Source organism: Mytilus galloprovincialis, chromosome 3 (genome assembly GCF_965363235.1).
Source record: "Mytilus galloprovincialis chromosome 3, xbMytGall1.hap1.1, whole genome shotgun sequence".
Taxonomy (NCBI): Eukaryota; Metazoa; Mollusca; class Bivalvia; order Mytilida; family Mytilidae; genus Mytilus; species Mytilus galloprovincialis.
In genome coordinates this window covers 32,705,265-32,725,876 of record NC_134840.1, presented here as the reverse complement: position 1 = coordinate 32,725,876, position 20,612 = coordinate 32,705,265, and the positions used below count along the sequence as shown (strand labels likewise).

The 20,612-nt window shown below is 33.2% G+C and overlaps 1 protein-coding gene across 1 annotated transcript; it reads left to right on the top strand.

Annotated features, from left to right (window-relative positions):
- Nucleotides 1-8,123: 8,123 nt before the first annotated feature.
- Nucleotides 8,124-20,257, top strand: LOC143067742 (uncharacterized). The gene is made up of 4 exons (XM_076241234.1): nucleotides 8,124-8,413; nucleotides 13,309-13,592; nucleotides 17,483-17,558; nucleotides 19,740-20,257. Exons 1-4 carry the CDS (start codon nucleotides 8,408-8,410, stop codon nucleotides 19,755-19,757), a joined length of 384 nt encoding a protein of 127 aa, XP_076097349.1. The 5' UTR covers nucleotides 8,124-8,407; the 3' UTR covers nucleotides 19,758-20,257.
- The last annotated feature ends 355 nt before the right edge of the window (nucleotides 20,258-20,612 follow it).

Here is a 20,612-nt window from a genome sequence, read left to right as displayed (position 1 = left end):
GTTGGAATATTATTCATATTACTGTGGGTGTATTTTCGTTTGTTGGGTACCCATTTTCAATGAATTTAAAGGTAGTAACAAACAAACAAAAACAAAATTTGAGTTTTAAGAATTATACATTTCCTTTAGGCTTAAAGTCATAAGAAACCTCAAATTAAAAAAAAAAATATGCATATGTTTTTCATAACTAAATGGATAGTTTTCATTATACAACTTATGTACATATACTTTTTTCTGAGGAAAATTCTTTAATTTGTCCACATTTAGAAGAAGTTTACTTATTTTTAATTGCTTACTTCCAGGAAGCAATTTGCCGACATATTTTCCGTATGCATATTGACCAGAGCGTAACCCTCCTTGTAAAAATCTGGTGATCGCAATACGAATGGATCTGTCATTGAATTAAACAAATATCTGATTATACATGTTAAACACGTCCTCAATACCCATGCTTTTTGTGATTTGTTTACCATAAGGTGACAATCGGTAAAACTCGGCTTTAAAACACGGCATTTAATGAGCAGCCATATTTGTTAAATCATAACAAACAGAGAGAGAAAAAATTGACGATTATATGATATACTTGTGAAAATAATGATAAAATCGTGCACAGAGGACTAAGTTTATAATATATACATGCATTGGTTCAAGAATTGGATAAACATAATTTTTCACCACTCACTCGTTTCATATGACTTTAAGCTTGTAAGGAAACATTTTTTAAACCATAAAATCAAGTTCTCAATGTAAGTAAGACTTTTCAATAAAACAGCAATGCCCATGAACATACCACAGTATTTAACTGACCACTCTTCTTTCATGAATCAGTAATGGTTTTTAGGTTACAAGGTATATACAAAATAATTCACAAGAGTGCACACCCTGAAATGTCAGGCCTTCTTTACTAACCATTGATATTATGGTAATAGTCCTAAATATAAAGCTTTACTACAACTATCACATAACTTAACATGATCCAAGAAAATGAGGTCAAGATCATATTAACCAAATGAGAAATACATAACACCTTACAATCATTTAATACACTAAATATAGTTGACCTATTGCTTATAGTTTCTAAGAAATAGACTTAACCAAGAAAACTAAACATAAACCAATATACCATGAAAATGAGGTCAAGGTCAGGTGAACCATGCAAGGCAGAGATGTACATCATAAAATATTTCCATACACCAAATGTAGTTGACCTAATGCATATAGTATTAGAAAAAAAGACCAAAATTCAAAAACTTAACTTTGACCACAGAACATTGGAAATGAGTTCAAGGTCAGATGACAACTGCCAGTTGGACATGTACACTTTACAATCATTCCATACACTAAATATAGTATACCTTTTGCATACAGTATAAGAGAAACAGACCAAAATATTTTTTTTTAGCTTTAACCACTTAACCATGAAAATGAGGTTAAGGTCAGACGACACCGGCCAGTTGGACATGTACACCTTACAATCCTTCCATACACTAAATATACTTGACCTATTGCTTATAGTATCTCATAATCTGAGATATGGACTTGACCTCCAAAACTTGACCTTGTTCACTGTGCCATGAAATGAGGTCGAGGTGAAGTGAAAACTGTCTGACAGGCATGATGACCTTGCAAAGTACGCGCATACTTCATATAGTTATCCTATTACTAATAATAAGAGAGAAATTAACAGTACAAAAAACTTTTTTTTCTCCAAAAGTCACTGAACTATTAAAATGAACTCAAGGACAATGGACATGTGACACGGAAATTCATAACATAAGGCATCTGTATACATAGTATAAAGGATCCAGGTCTTTCACCTTCTAAAATATACAGCTTTATGAGAAGTGAACTAATGCCGCTGGATCACTATCCCTATGTCAAGCTCAAGAACATTTTACTTTAACATAATACAGAGGCAAATCATAAGTAACAAAACACAGAATACAGTAAACAATACAAGACAAAGAACAAGTAACAAAATACGGAAAACAGCACAATACCAGACAAAGAATAAGTAACAAAACACAGAAGACAATACCAGACAAAGAACAGGTAACTAAACACAGAACACAGAAGACAATACCAGCCAAAGAACAGGTAACTAAACACAGAACACAGAAGACAATACCAGCCAAAGAACAAGTAACAAAACACAGAACATAGAGGACAATACCCGACAAAGAACTAGTAACAGAACACAGAGGACTATATCAGACAAAGAACAAGTAACAAAACACAGAAGACAATACCAGACAAAGAACAAGTAACAGAACACAGAGGACAATACCAGACAAAGAACAAGTAACATTACACAGAACGCAGATGACTATATCAGACAAAGAACAAGTAACAAAACACAGAACACAGAAGACAATACTAGACAAATCATAAGTAACAAAACACAGAACACAGAGGACGATACCAGACAAAGAACAAGTAACAAAACACAGAGGACGATACCAGCCAAAGAGCAAGTAACAAAACACAGAACACAGAGCACAATACCAGACAAAGAACAAGTAACAAATCCCAGAACACAGAGGACTATATCAGACAAAGAACAAGTAACAAAACACAGAACATAGAAGATAATACCAGCCAAAGAACAAGTAACATTACACAGAACACAATACCAGCCAAAGAACAAGTAACATTACACAGAACAGAGGACAATACCAGACAAAGAACAAATAACAAAACACAGAACACAGAGGACAATACCAGACAAATAACAAGTAACAGAACACAGAGGACAATACCAGACAAAGAACAAGTAACAAAACACAGAACACACATGATAATATCAGATAAAGAACAAATAACAAAACAACAGAACACAGAGGACGATACCAAACAAAAAACAAATAAAACACAGAATACAGAGGACAATACCAGACAAAGAACAAATAACAAAACAATAGAACACAGAGGACAATACCAGACAAAGAACAAGTAATATTACACAGAACACAGAGGACGATACCAGACAAAGAACAAGTAACAGAACACAGAGGATAATACCAGACAAAGAACAAGTAACAAAACACAGAACACAGAAGACAATACAAGCCAAAAAACAAGTAACAAAAAACAGAACATAGAGGACAATACCAGTCATAGAACAAATAACAAAACAACAGAACACAGAGGACGATACCAGACAAAGAACAAATAACAAAACACAGATAAGATAGTCAAGATAGTTAAATATCAGGATATTAAGGCTACCCATATCCACGACCCCGACTTTGATAATTGTTATAATTGTTATGACCGCGACCACGATATCCACCACGACTACGATATCCACCACGTCCACGATATCCACCTCTTGGTCCGTTATTCAGATTAACATTGCTATTATAGAACGGTCTACGTTTAGGTAAATCAAGAGCTTCATCAACTATATCTCGAATATTTGCTGTGAACACATTTACACCTTGATCTGAAAGGTGATATTTATCATCTTCACAGAGAAATATAGGTACTGCTCTGCCTTTATTTGCTAAATGACTGTGATCACACGGATATACTTCTTTGGTATCAAAGTATTCCTGCTTCAATAAAACACTTATCCACTGGCCTTTTATATTGAAGCTTTCGTTGTCAGCTCTAGGTGTTGGTGTAGATATGATAACTTTTGAAGATGGATATAATTCACCTGCTAAAGACACAATTTCTTTCATTTTGTTAACACAACTTTCTGCACTTTTTTCACGTAGCTCTTGTTAAGGAGTGAAACACAATTATATCAGGAGCATGCTCAATTTCACGCAAACTTAACTCGGGTATCAGGTAATGTGTACGCAATTCGTTTCTCCTTTGTAAACTTAGATGACAACTTAGACACATCGATTCTTTCAGTATTTGACGTTCCAATTTATATAACGTGTTATTTTGAGCGGATCTTCTAGTTCTTGGTGACACATCCTGAAACTGTGCAGCACCATCATCTCTACATGCATGTTGTTTGAGACTGTATAGCTCATCATCTTTTTCTTCTAATTTAGATTTCAGTTCATTGCATGAGCTTACTAAAGTTTTAAGTTTATCATCTTTCTCATGTATTGTAGTTTCTAATTTATTAATTTCAAACCCTAATTGCTTTTGTGATTTGTTATGGTTCACCTTTTGAAGCTCAGACTGAGATGTTTGCTGATCAAGTTTTGACTGCAACTGAAACTTGTCCAATTCTGTTGTGTGTTTAATCTGTTGCAATGACATCTTCAAATCAGAATTCTCATGCTCAAGTGTATTTAATTTGTTGAAAATTTTCTGATCACATGCATTTGTAGAATCAGATTTGGCACTTTGAATTTTGGAAACACTTTCAAGTACTTTTGCAAGTTTGTTGTCATTTTCTTTTATGTGTTTGATATATGAATCCTCCATTGTTTTTATTTTAGCCGAAAAAAGTACAGATTGTTTTGTACATATCTTATCTAGAGCGAGTATGAAAAAGTTTTCCATCCTCTCTAACATTTTTTCAGGTCTAAATTGTGTTACAGACCATTCATTACTTTGGTTGTTTGATTTTGATTGATTGTTATTGTTTACATCACCTTTGTTTTCAAATAACTGTTTTTCACATGTTTGATCATCATAAAGTTTGTCTAAAGTGTCCTCCTCGTTGGCCTCTTCTACAGGGCAACTTGTAGGTGTATTGTGTCGAATAACTTGTTCACCATTGAACTTTTTTATTTTCTTAATTAGTGCTATAAAGATGGGAAAATCCCGTTTAACAAATTTGTCTTTGGCAATACCCTGAGTCTGGATGACCCCAGTGCTAAAAAAAAAATGTAACGTTGTATAAAAGGGGGGTATCTGTATCATGCGGATGCTTCGCTAAAATTTCAATACATATGGCTTTATTGCCTCCTGCATTCTTATTCCAATCTGCTGGATCATCAAACCACCTTATATCATGTTCGGCGGAGTTACCAAGATGATCATAATACCATACATGGAGAGTTTTGATCCACAAGAGAATGCGATCAACTTTCACACGAAAGGCAACCATGTTTGCCTTGTCCTTATATAGATTAATGTCTAACGACTCACATTTAGCTCGTTTGGGTTTTGGGTTACAATAATGCATATTTTGTGAAGAATCACACTGAATCTTCCAGAAAATATACTGAAGATAATATTATCAAAATACTGGACTTTTTGATCGACAATATATTTGTTGAGTTTGGAGGATTTATATTTCAACAGACAGTCGGTATTCCAATGGGTACTAATTGTGCACCCCTGCTGGCTGATTTGTTTTTGTACTCGTATGAAGCAGAATTCATTCAGAACCTTCTAAAAGACAAAAAGAAAAAGCACCTTGCGAAATTCTTTAATTTTACTTTCCGATATATTGATGATGTTCTATCATTGAATAACCCATATTTCAGCCAATACCTACATCTCACATATCCCAGTGAACTTGAAATTAAGGATACTACTGATACTAGAAGGACTGCTTCATACCTTGATATTTTCCTCAATATTGACGTAGATGGTCGACTTCACACGAAAATCTATGATAAACGGGACGATTTCAACTTCCCAATTATCAATTTCCCATTTCTTAGCAGTAACATACCCTCTGCCCCTTCGTATGGTGTTTACATATCACAATTGGTACGTTATTCTCGTGCTTGTTCACACTATACGGACTTCATATACAGGAGTGTGCTCCTTGCGCAGAAACTGCTTCAACAAAGTTATGAGGAGGACAGATTAAAATTGACACTCCGTAAATTTTATGGACACCATCACGAATTGGTGGATCCATACGATGTATCTTTGACCAAACTAGCTAAGGACATTTTTACCACATGGTAGATTGTTGTTTGTCATTATGACGTCTAATCTTTTAATTACCAAACGTGACTTATTCCCGATTGTGACTGTTTTGCTGAGTGTGAATTCGCATTACTATAAGACGTGTTACGGTACTTGTCTATCCCAAATTCATGTATTTAGTTTAAATGTTTGTTTTATTTGTAATTCTCATCGGATTTTGTCAAATGTGTTGACTTCTTTTCTATTATATTTATGTGTTATGGTAAATAATATTAATCACCGCATTCATTTATTAGATTTCATTTTGTTCAACGTAATCAGTACGATATTTTACGTTTGAAGTGAGATTCAAAACAAACCGGACATATAGCTTTATAATATAGTTATAATTGCTGCCTTAGTTTGCTATTAATAAATATTCAAATGTGCATTGTTATTAAGTGCAATATCAGTATTTAGTTCAAATGTAATCTTGGGTCAGTCCTAGTTCTATCTTATTCATTCAAATGACGTCATTTTTCATATTTTGATGATCTGTTTTACAAATTCAAATGACGTCATCATTTTTTTTTTTGTCATTTTTTACAATTTCAAATATGACGTCACTTGGCGTTGAGGTTTAAACATATTCGGATGTGTCTACATATTGTGTTGCAAATGTCTGGTTATGTAATGTATTTCAGTTGTTTCCTGTAATTAGTCAATATTCAGTTCTATCATGTACAGCTTTTGTTTATTAATTTTATAAATTTACTGTGTTTGCAAAAGTATAAATTATTCTAAATGATAAGGATGTTCTGGTAACTAACAGAAAACCCTTGCCGTTTTTGGCACATCTTTTTTGATCTTTTGGTCATCGATGCTGTTCGACTTTGTGCTTGTTTCGGCTTTCAAACTTTTGTATCTGGGCATCACTAGTAGATCTTGTGTGGATAAAATACACTTCTGGCGTATAAAAATTTTCAACTTGTTGCCTTTTGTTGGCTGTTGTTCGTGTGTTTCTTTGTCAATTGTATTCTCCAATTTATTTATATTGTTGTCCTGTAGTGTTGACTTGTCATCTTAATGTTATATTTCACATGGCTATAAAAGGGGAGGTTTGGCATGCCACAAAACCAGGTTCAACCCGCCATTTTTTTCTTTAAAAATGTCCTGTACCAAGTCAGGAATATGGCCATTGTTATATTGTAGTTCGTTTCTGTATGTGTTACATTTTAACGTTGCGTCGTTTGTTTTCTCTTATTTTTGAGTGTAAATTCACATTGCGATAAGACGTGTCACGGTACTTGTCTATCCCAAATTCATGTATTTGGTTTTGATGTTATTTTTGTTATTCTCGTGGGATTTTGTCTGTTGCTTGGTCCGTTTCTGTGTGTGTTACATTGTAGTGTTGTGTCGTTGTTCTCCTCTTATATTTAGTGCGTTTCCCTCAGTTTTAGTTTGTTACCCCGATTTTGTTTTTTGTCCATGGATTTATGAGTTTGAACATCGGTATACTACTGTTGCCTTTATTTGGCCTTATCGCCTGCTGGCGTTTTCAACTTTGTAGGTATACATTCTGGAGGATGATATTCTGAGAAAATGCTATCCAGATTAAGGTCGTTGGAATTTTCAATTGTTTGATAACGGATTCAATTGTTATTTCGTTGTCCGCCATTTTGTTTTATATGTGCGATATACACGCTTTGCACAGTTGAATATTACGAGATATGCAGGATTATCAATAAAAAGTTCAAGCGATGCACTTACGATGCAATTAGTTCATATAATTAATAATACTTTAACTAATTTTCATGATGTTAATATGCTGTCGGGAAACGTGGAAGTAGGCAGCATTTTTCTCTGCAAAATTGCATTGCCGCTTTTAATTCAACTAACACATTGTTGGGTTGATGTTTAGACGAGTTCTAAAATGATTTTAGTATGTACTAAAATCATTTTAGGATACCCAATATGTGTGGCTTGTTATTAGTGTCAAACTTGTTGGCTGTTATATGTTTTATTGTTGTTTTGTTTTGTATATGTTTTTATGTGTGTTCATGTGTTTCAGCGATGACCTTTTGTACTGGATTTTATACTGAATAAAATTAGTTAGGTAGTTAGTTAGTTACATATATTATGTAACCCTTATAAACATAACGGTTTTCACGTTTAATTTTATAAACCTAAATTAACCGCATTAAACCAGTGAAATGTCAATAATCAAACGTTTAAATGTTTACCTGTATTAAAAAGGTATTTTTTTTTGGAAATTCCGGCTACACACACCCATGATTTTTGGAAAACGTTAAATTTAACTAGAAACACTAAACAGTCATACTACTCTGACCTAAATTGAGGCCAAGGGGGGGGGGGGGGGGGAATACACAAATCAAGTCGAGGTGGTACAACTTTTAAAACTAATATTAATGATGGTATTACGTAAACGTTATCTGAATCAAACACTCAGATCAAACATCACAATAAAACAAAATAATATTAACTGTCGCTATCTAATACCGACACCACAAGGGAAATCAATAAAAAAGATTGCGCTGACACGTGATTAAACAGATCCCGGTGAAAACTTGTCACAGTATACTAGGGACGGAAGAAATCACTTCAAACAGAAATGGAGGTAAGGAACTATCTATTGTAGTTCAATTGAGATGATTGTAATCGTTGATATCTAGACATATATATGTCTAACTTATTCCAAGACACTAAAATGCAAACTAGTATTCAACTATATATATTGCACCTGTGTCAGGCATTCTGATTTCATTTCAATGAATTTCGGGAGATATTGTTAACTTATGACTCTCAAAACAAAGCAGGATGGTTTATAATAATGTTTCTAATATTACCATTTATTTGCATTCTACATGGATTGCTTTGTTTTATTTGTTATTGTATTTATATATTCGATGAAAAGCTTATTTAAAAAATATAATTGTTTTACAACATGCCGAATCAAAATGCTGTTCTACTTACTCATTTCGATCTGTGCGTTTGCTAAATCGATCTGTGCGTTTGCTAAACCGTCAGATCAAGTCTTCGGGTAGAAATGCATGTAACTCAGTGGTTGTGGTTTGTTGTCAGATGTACGTCATTCTTTTTGTTGTTTATTGTTTTGTACATGATAAATCAGGCCGTAAGTTTTCTCATTTGAATTGTTTTAGTTTGTCATTAGCTTGCTATGCGGTATGTGTTTTGCTCATTGTAGAAGGCCGTGCAGTGACATGAAGTTACTAACCTTCCACGTCAGTTGGTCTCTAATAGAGAGGTGTCTCATTGGAAATCACACCACATCTTTTTTTTTTAAATAAATTAAACTTAAGCATGTTTGTTATGTTAATCGAAAGCATATGACGATTATTAGTACATGTATTGTTTGAGAGTTATTTTTAAATTGATTTAAATATTTTATTTACATAGTGTAACAAAATTGTCTAAGCTGTTACTAAACATTATAGATAATATGGTAAACTAATATGCAAATATTGAATAATTGTTTATTCTTTTTTTAGAAAATATTAAACATTGGGTACGCTAACAAGTTCATTAATGGATCACAAAACTATCTCTAGGCTCTGGAGAGCCTATGTCACTCACCTGATACTACTTTGTTTTTGGAAATCATGTAAAGATAGATTAAAATCATAACAGATACCCAAATAATGAATGAGGCCAAAGGAGTAGGTCCGGTAAGGGCCGATTTCGGCCTCAATTTTCAAGTTCATCTAACGAAAGATTTTAGACACTTTCTAAACACTTAAGTGTCTATTTCAATTGATTCAATTAGTTAATGGGGAAGATTTTAACTTAATAAGTCATTTAAAACGCCCCGATTCAAGCTTTAATATGAAAAATCTATCAAATATGCCAAAAATCGTCACTTTTCAGATGGTTTTTGTCAAAAATGAAAGTGGCCGCATCCGTGTTCATCCTCAACCTTTATATATATTATGTATTATCATCAAATACAACTTACATTTCAATATTATGAATGAACACGAATGCGGCCACTTTCATTTCAGACGGAAACCGTCTAAAATATAACTAAAATGCTACAATTGTGAAGATTTCAGTAATTTAGCATGACTTAATGATGCTAGTACCCGATATATGTGCATTGTTTTGTCAAAAACAGCCCATATTTATGTAGCAGAAGCATTCTACTTTGCAATAAATATCTAAACGATAACATTTTCACAATTTTCTAAAACTGCTATATTTTGAGGCCAAAAAGGGGTCTTACTGAACCTACTCCAAATTTAGTTTAATATTGGCCAAGTAATTTGATACAAAATCCTGATGGCCATCTTGAACAGTAAATCGTCAGTAAATTAGCAACACTTCATCAGCACCTCATAAAGAACATTTATGTCATGTTTGGTTTCATTCCATTCTGTGCTCCTCTAGAAGAAACATTTGTATATATATGTTTCGGTTGTTAAACTAAGTTCCCCTATGGCAGCCATCTTGTTGATGGATTTGCTACAATGTAACATCACTTTTGTCGGCACATAAAAGAAACGTTCATTCCATGTTTGGTTTCATTCCATTCAGTGGTCCTTTATAAGAAGATTTTTGTATTTATTACTTTTAGATTCCTTTGTTAAACTAAGTTCCCTACTGGCAATCGCATTGGACGATTGATTGGCTACAAAGTAAAAACACTTTGTCTTCACCTAAAAAGAAACATTCATTCCATGTTTGGTTTCATTCCATTCAGTGGTCCTTTGTAAGAAGATTTTTGTGTTTATTACTTATAGATTCCTTTGTTAAACTAAGTTCCCTACTGGCAATCGTCTTGGGTGATTGATTGCCTACAATGTAACAACATTGCATGTATTTCCCATAGGGTCCTCTGTTAAACTAAGTTCTCAGCTGACGACCATTTTGAATGATTGATTGGCTACAATGTACCAACACTTGGTCAGCACCTCATAACGAAAATTCATGCAATGTTTGGTTTCGTTCCATTCATTTGTTCACTAGAGTCGTGGTGTAATGGTTAGCACATCGGACTACTAACACAAAGGTTCCTGGTTCGATCCCCGGTCCGGGGAGAAAATTTCAGTGGCTGAATTTTCGGCTCTCTCTTGACACCATTTGCGAGTATGGTCTTTAGAAACGATGAAAGTACGTCAGGAGGGGACGATAAATGGCTGACCCGTGTTAAGAGAGAGACATATTTCTTGCACGTAAAAGACACCCTTGTAGATTTCGAAAAAGAGCAGGTTAATGCCGCTACAAGGCAGCACTTGCACCCGCAAAATGAAAAGGGATTAATACAAGTTGCAATAACTTGTTTCCCAATTCAATATAAATCAATATATTTAAACTGAATTAAACTTCTCTAGAAAAATTTCAAAATGTAAAAAGTTAACGAAGACGAACTTAATGTCAGGTGAGCTAAAAATTGACTACTAGCCTGTCTAAAATAATGATAAGAATAATCACAAGTGCTACACTTAGAGCTTCCTTTTATTGTCTACTTTTAATTTTGATTATATTTTCATTTTAGGTATAATTTTAGAAGATATTTTGTTGCCTTCGAATCTCAGTTATTCTAAGGAAATAATTCATTAGTGCCACGCTTGCAGTTGTACTATGTTTTGGTCCTAGTTAAAGCATTTCTTCAAACAACTAGACAAATTCGTCTACAAATATTAGTGGGCTAAAAATGAGATAAAGAAGTGGTTATTGTATGACAAAATATTTTGAGAGTCGATTGATTAAATTTTTGTTACACCAAGGACAACATAACCATGTATATTGTTTATCAAAACGTGGATTTTATGGGTATATACAGATCTCTCGCATAACTTAAAAGAAACATTGTCAAATGATAACTGGTTTACGATAAATAGGTCTGTTTTGTGGACATACACAAAATGGGTACACCACGACGTGAACTGTACAGTGTTAAACTGTTGGAACTGGCTTGAATTGTGAGCTACCAGCTCTTATTAATTTTAATATCAAGTAAGGCACAGGTCATGAATGATGCTAAAATTAAATAAGACACAGGTCATAAATTATGCAAGCTTCTGTGTGATATTGGTTATTTATATACGACCGCAGAATTTTTTTTGCGTCGTATAATGCTATCATGTCGTCGTCGTCGTCCAAAGACGCATTTAGTTTCCGGACAATAACTTTAGTTTAAGTGAATGGATCTCTATATTTTTTACCAGCAGGTTCAATACCAATAAAGGGAGGTTGGGATTGATTTTGGTGGTTATGGTCCAAATAGTTTTAGGAATTAGGGGCCAAAAAGGGGACCCGAATAAGCATTTTTGTAGTTGCCAAACAATAACTTGAATTTAAGTGTATGAATCTCTCTGAAATTTTACCACAAGTTTCCATACCATGAAGGGATGGTTATTATTGACTTGGGGGAGGGGTGTTATGGCTCAAACTGCTTAGGAATTGGGGACAAAAAAGGGGGGAAACTATGTTTTTCTGGTCAATGGACAATTAAGACAATTTAAAAGCAGTGTAAGGGAGGTAATCCAAAAACGATATACCTCCCTTATACTACTTGTAAATTATATACAAAGAAATATCAGGTTTTGGACTATTTGCCAAAAGAAGGGTGTCACGTTGTGTTTAAATCATCTTTTTTTTTCGGGGGGGGGGGGGGGGTGGTATTGCACAAAAGAAAAAAAAAATATATAAATTAAAATCATAATACCAATTATAAGTTCTTCGACTACAGTTATTCTGTGTCAAACAATTAATAAAAATTCGAATTCAGACCTGTAGTGAATCAAGAACGAATATTGTGTTCATTTTTGTCCCAACTGTTCAGTGTTGAACCTCTGCGGTACCCAGCTGCGCTCAGCGAAGCAATTTATTATGTGTTGCAATTGTGTGCATAAAGAATAAAATTGTAAAAAAAACTCCAAGGGACTATTTTGAATCAATGTTTTGAGAATGGCCTTATTGTGAATCCCTGGCCTTGTTTCCTGATTGCGATTCCACAAGTAAAAACATCATGTATAAATGTGAAGTAGATTGATTGATTGATTGCTTGATTGATTGATTGATTGATTGGATGTTGGTTGCTGATTGCTTTACGACTGAAATTGTTATAAATAAATTTAACAAAACAACAGAAATACCCCTGCAGATCAAATGTTAGATGAGTCGCAAGAAACACAGACACTTGTTTCTGTCCAATAAAAGGTCGACTATCATATAAATATAATTTAATTTATATGGAAAGTCGACCTTCCAACCGATAGAAACAAGTGCCTGTGACATGAAAGCCCCAATCTAAATTCAACCGGGCGATTTTTTATTGCATGTTTTTTTTTTATTCTTCATGCGAAAAAAAATAAATACCAAGAAACCAATAACAAAACAAATCACGAGTCGAAAAAGAATTGTTGATGCCCTATGTGGAACCTTGAGTGGAATAATGAAATACTATTACACCAGAAGTGGTAGAATCGTGCGTTTGATTAAAGTACGAACTTAATTATTAGAAAATACTCAGTACATTGGAATTTTTTTAAGCAAAAGGAAATGCCACCACCATACAGTGGTCCACCACAAGGTGCCCCACCACCTCAAGGATATGGACCACCTCCACAACAAGGATATGGTCCACCACCCCAGGGACATTACCCACCGCCACAACAAGGATATGCCCCACCACCACAACAAGGATATGCCCCACCACCACAACAAGGATATTATCCACCACCACCACAGCAAATGCAGCAGCAACAACAACAAACAACAGTTGTAAACATTGGTGGCCAACAACAATCGACAGTTTTAGTGCAACACAGAGAACGGTAAGTACTTAACAATATTGTTTTAATATATGATAACGTTTTGTCTCGAGGTAAGACATGAATGAAAGAAAACAGTAATGGGCTACTCACTTCAAAGGCAACAACAACCGTTTGTTTGTGATTTGGTCAGTTTAAGGTGAACCAATATTGGTAATTCTATGATATTTGGTATGCAGTTATATTAGCATTGGCAATTATTATTTCCTTGTAGATTATTTGAAGCCTCCCCCCTTAATCAGAGTTCACTACCTTGCATACTTTGCCATCATTGTGATTACAGTTTCAGGAAAACCAGTAATGTTAAGTCAATGGTCCGTGACTCCGTGGTACATAAAAAGGTATTGTACACAAGAATAGTAGTTCTATGATGTTTAATCATGATTTGGTAAAAAAAAAAAACACACAAAAATGTATCTTGCGTTTCTCAAGTCCGTCAGTATAGTATTACTAAGTCAATGACAAATGATATTTAGTTGTATCTCTTGTACATGGAGATTATTTGTTCCATTCTCTTTCTTAATGGTCCATTGACTCTGCACATTTTATATGGTTAAAATAAAGTGCTGCTATTTAAATTTCAATATTCCCCTTTTCGCTCAGTTTAAATTATGTTAAAAGTGTAAATTGGTTCGACATTTAGTTACATCATTTTTATCAGAAATATCATATCATTTGTATTCACTTCCCTCTAGAACTTAGAATATACCTTGTTCGTAGAACATGCCATTCATATTCGCTTTCATATCTATTTTTTTTAAGGAAATAAGGTAGATAACATTTGCTTTCGATAATAAAATGTTTAACAAAATATTTCAGTACTTCTTCCTAGTACGTTTAATGTTTAGCTATAGATTAAGCATTAATCCTTCTTAGATTCTTTGTATTTATATGTTTTAAGTATTCGATAGAGACTATACGAGCAACGATGGTAAAAGTTATATGCCATAATTAGGACCGAAGTTTTTTTCTATATAAATATTAACTCAATATGTTTATACAATTATTAACCATTTCAATGAATGATTCTCATATTTTGATCATAAATTCTAGTTTGTTTTTGGAGAGGTTTATGTTTTTTATTATTAATTTTGTCAATATATACCAGACATGATAATACAATTAAAAACTAGGTCCATTATTAACGTATGGAATCAATGTAAGCATCAAATATAAGTCCATATAGACCTTGTACACGTCTCGCTACCGTAAAGTTATATTGCTGGCCCCATTTCAATCATTGAATCCGCATATGTATTGAGGCTTTGAGGGGGAGGTATACATACACAGAGTGAGACTAACAAAATATTTTAAAGAAAATGAAAGATCAGGAAATGTCAAATCCGTCAAAAACCCCACTCCATCTGTGATTCATTCATTGTCCATGACATAATGTTTAAAAAGATATACTCTCAAATGGTACGCCGATTAGTTTATATCATCTAAAATCAAAGAAACCCAATAATTTAAAGATAAAAAATCGTAAAAATCCAACATTAAATCTTTTTGTCTCGCCTGCAATTTCTCTCGCAGAAATCGAGCTATAGGGTTAGTGCTACAGCGGCGGCGTTAACTTGTAATTTTAAAGCTTACTATTTCAGAAGGTATAAGACCTGGATGTTTTATATACCTTGTTAATGGTTTCATGGTTCAGAGACTACTTGAAAAAGTTGAAGATTTTTTTGTAAAGTTAATTTCTTTCTTTTATGAGTAATATGAGAACTATATTTGCCATTGGTATGTGCGTACCTTGCAAATTCTTTATGCAAGTCAGACAATTTTCCCTTTACCTCATCCTCATTTCTTGGATCAGTGAACACGTTTAAGTTTTCGTGGTCAAGTCTATAGCTCAGAAAATGTAAGCAATATGTCTATTTTATGTGGTGTATGAAATGCCTGTTAGTTGTCATCTTACCTTCTTGACCTCATTTTCATGGTTCATTGTCCAATAATTACATTAGATGTATGTTTCATTATAATACGTTATTCTGATTGGCTAACTTCACAGTTCGTGCTATTCCTCAAACAATTGTATTAGACAACTATAACATTTATCATTCATGATGACACGAGGTCCCACAATAAAGTGCACAGGCAAATTAAATGAAAACTTGATAAAAATCGTGTTTTCATGATTCTAGCTAAAAGAATGTAATTATAAGTATTGAATGCTTCTTTTTGTAACTTTATAGGGTTGTAAAAGCGTTGACCGTGCGCACATTTTAAGTATGAAGCGCTTCCGCGCTTCATACAAAATGTACTTCGGTCAACGCTTTTACACCCCAATAAATTTACAAAAAGCAGCATTCAATTCTTAAATGTTAGATATTAGTTTTTGTGTTTTGGTATGTTTTGCAAATAAGCATCGTATTTGAATAAATGGAATAATTGCAAAATTATTCCTATTTGTTCCCCTTATATGTATACCAAACTTTATTTAAGACATATATCGGTCACATATATATATATATACCATTTTACACCATGATTTCGTTAAATACTTTTCAATAATATATGGTCAGATTGCTCAGTGGAAGACCCCCTCCCCCTTTTTCCTTAAATTATGGTAAACCATTCTGCAATGACAATAATGTCTTGGTGTAAATAAGATCTTCCCAATCGGACTAATATTTGCACACATATGTGTATCTAATACACTCAGCAGATAAATATGTGCAAGTCACAGATCGTCGTGACGGCAAAAAAAGGTCTTCCTCTTTTAAACATACCGTAACTGTAGTGCTGAATTATCCAATGAACACCAGACATGGCGATAATTTACATCAGGATAAAAAGTTTTTAAAAGAGTTACATCTTGGTTTTTCTATTTGTAGTTCGTGACGTCAACTACAACATGAAAGTCATTGTAAATTATCATAAACAGGATATAAACAATATAATTAGTAGGTTTGTCAAGTGTCTTAACTATCCAGGAAAAATAAGGAAAATGAGTACATTTTATAATTGATATATGTATGTACACAGACATACTAACTGGCTCTCATACGTAATCGCCTAGATCACATGCAGTTTAGGAATTGACACCGCACTTTTCCTAAATAATTGTATACGTAGATATTATTTTAAGATCATTTTTTATCTTATTTAATGTGTTCTTGCTCACATCCATACGATATTAAAATGATTAGTAACATTAGTTTTATATGATACCCCTCTATCCTTATAATTCATTGTGTAACATAAAGAATAGAGGAACGAACATCATGCCATTGAAATAATGTTATGTTATATCGTATGAGCAAGAATACATTAAATAAGTTAAAATATTAAAGACAATATCTAACAAAAACAAATTAAAAGAAAAAAATAGAAGAATGGGGACCCCTAAGCGCCGGTGGCTTGGATTTCAACTTCTAACTCTTCCTAAAAAAATAATATAATTGTCAAGTATTGACATAAATGTATTTATATTAATGCGTGAAAATTATCATTTTCGATCGCCTGTCAAACTTATAGCTATTGTATGTTTAATGTATTGCTTTATTAGTAGAACAAACCCTCCTTGTATCCTTACACTTTGATTAGCAAACGGTAGCGTTAACTGATAAAATTGGGGTCCAACCATATGTCCCCATTCAAAAGCATTAACCGTCACAAAAGGGGAGTTCCAACCCCTGAAACCCCTCGCCTAGATCTGCAACTGGAAAGCAAATCAAAATGAAATTAAATCAAGTACTAAAAAAACGCCCAAATATCAAATTATCATCAGTTACATGCAGAAAGATAAAATGAACAATACAAAAATAATGATGAAATATGAATACCAGACAGGAGGAATCTGTAGTAATGAAAGTATATAATAAAAAATTTTCTCGATTTTTCCCATTTTGTACACTGATATATGTTTTGATTGTCAATGCTTTGTGTTTCAGGTTTGCTGACAAAATCTGTTTGAATATTGTGATCACACTGTTCTTCCCGATCTGGATATTTGTATGGATTTGTATGGTAAGGTTTTTAAAGTATTTTGTTTTTAAGATGCCGCTACTGCAAAAAATCGTTATTTAATTATAAACTATGCATTCCAACTTTATTACCGGAAATATTTAAATTGAAGACTACAAATTACAATTATTAAGCACTGCTTCTAAGTCACAACCAATACAGAGTGCACTTCAGCGAAACTTGTCAGTATAAAATATATCCAATCAAAATGTAGGTATGCGGGTTGGAAAATTGCTTGTTGGCCGAGGTTGTCATGCATCCTTTCTGACCAAGCACGCTAAGATATGCCCCATCGTGACATTTTAAATACAAAACAAAGTAGTATCACGCAACAATAACATGTAAAAGAGGGACAAAAGATACTAGAGGGACAGTCAAACTCATAAATCGAAAATAAACTGACAACGCCATGGCTAAAAATGAAAAAGACAAACAGACAAACAATAGTACACATGACACAACATAGAAAACTAAAGAATAAGCAACACGAACCTCACCAAAACTAGGGGTGATCTCAGGTGCTCCGGAAGGGTAAGCAGATCCTGCTCCACATGTGGCTCCAGTCATGTTGCTCATGTTATAACAAATCCGGTAAAAATTCGGTAGATCACATTCATGAAAGGGAAGGGGATTGTAGTTACGACGTAAGGAACATATCCGATATCATGTAAGTGTCCGGAATATGCATGTGATATTTGCTGCAGTACGTTAAAAGCAAAACACAGTACAAAAAATTAGCGCTTGCTTAACTATATTTGAAACAGCATTTTCTATTGATCCCGGCACATTTAAAAAAAATAAAAAAACCTAACGGTCAATTCAAGTAATGTTTTGAACACAATTCATCTCTATAAAGATGTTGGAACCTTGTTGCTATCAAACTTTATGGAACATAATGGATTTCAAGAATTTTTAGTCTGAGGTACAGACTATTTCTTGATCACACGATATACGTATAATATATCATACATTTAAAGTTGGCCGAAATCACTTTGTCAACATTAATAAAGTAAAAATATCGAGTTTTGTTTCTTACATATATTTCTGTGTCTCATGCATCCAGAGCTGTCAGATTATAAATAGTTTTACTATCGATGGCGACAGAAAAAACGTCCATAATAACTGTCCGTTTATTTGAGGTTTCCGGATTTGCTACGTATCAGTTGGTACGACACAACCGTTGGTCCTGATTTGGAGCACAGGCACTTGTTTCTATCCATACGAAGGTCGACTATCCATATAAATAGCTTCTATTTATATGGATAGTCGACCTTCGTATGGATAGAAACAAGTGCCTGTGATTTGGAGGTATCAATTATTGCATGAACTTATTTTCTTCATCATGATAAAATTAAAAGAATTGAAATGCGTGTTACCAAAAAACAAGTTTAACGATTTATTTGATAACGATGTCCAATTTTCTAGAACACATTGTTTATGATTCTTTATGGAATAACTTAGTTATGCACAAGTGCATGAATCAAACAGACCCTAAACGAACACGGCGTTTAGATTCTAAATATAGATTTGCGTTTCTGATTGTTATAGTTATTGTTTATGTTTCAATTATTTATAGAATTAAAATTTTTTCCCAGACTGTATAAATAAAAAGAATAATAACTATAAACTAGTTTAAAAAAAACACATGATACTGATGTTGGTTATATTTGTTAACGTGTCAAAAGTGCGTAGTTTTCGTATTATAATTAGTTCATACATGGTTTTGAAACTAGTTTTTATTGTTCAAGTAATCTATTTCGATCATTGCAGTAAATATTTTTTTCTGAGAAGATGAAGGAGCGGAGATTTCATTTGAGTGAGAAAGGGGAATTCTTCGATATTTTTTTTTCTAGAAATGCATTTTAGAAAGTAACTTAAAAAAAATCAAAAAAAAAAAATCAGTATTCACTATTCGGTTGCCAATGGAAAAAAACCTCATTTCTTGATTTTGATTGACTCTAATTGTCCTATAATTATATTATATACAACTGTACTGTGAGACACTTGTGTTAAATGAATATTTTACAAATGTATCTTTATTTGATCCTCTATTCGTACTTTTAACTTTGGTAAACTTTCTCATACATTGTACATTGCACAATATGCACTAGCGTATTTTTTGTGATAAAACACCATGCAATTTTTGAATACTAATCTAACATTGTTTACTTTTTTTCTTTTCAGTGCATTTGTGAAACCTAGAAAGACGATATGTTGTGAACATAGAAGATAGTGCTTTGTTTATGTGACATAATTTGTTCTATTTCTAATTTGTAAGGCGTGCTGAATTAACAATGATTACTTGGATTATAACGAAATAAAACTGCTGGACTTTTTTCTAGTATATGATTCGGAGTGTACATTATATAGTGTAACACGGATATCGACATTCTCTATATAAAGACGGCAAAACAGTTTTTGTGTTTTTTCTCTAGACTTGATAATACATTTAATGACACCCTCTTATTATGACTTCATTATTTCTCTTTTTAAGGAGAAGTATTTACTTTCAAGCAGCATCACATTTCTTATTCACCAAATAACTTCTGAACTGTACACGAGTCTAGTGGAACAATGCAATTGATTGTGTATCATACTTAAATCATCGTTTGTGTATATAATTGTTCGTTATTCAAATCAAATATCATTTAAAGTCATAATTTTGAATGATAAAAAGAAATAAAAATACGTCCACATTCTTATTTTTCTCTTTCGTCAAGCAAAAACGCCATGAAAATAAACAATCCTGTCATTTTTAAAATAAACTCTTAATATATGACTTTTATTCACCCACAGAACACACGAATATGTTATATTTTTGACAATTCGTATGTTTATCATCGGTTCTTTTTGCTTTACGAATTATGTAATGATAATATTTTAGGAAATGGGCAATATTTATTTTAAGATGATAACCTCAGTAGATAAAACTTATCAGGTCGTCCGCAAAATAACAGTTATGCAGCATAAGTAAAACTAACATTATCAGTAAAATTCATCTCCATATCATTCACAGCAAACAGCTGTTCAGAGACGACTAGTTGGAAAATTATAATA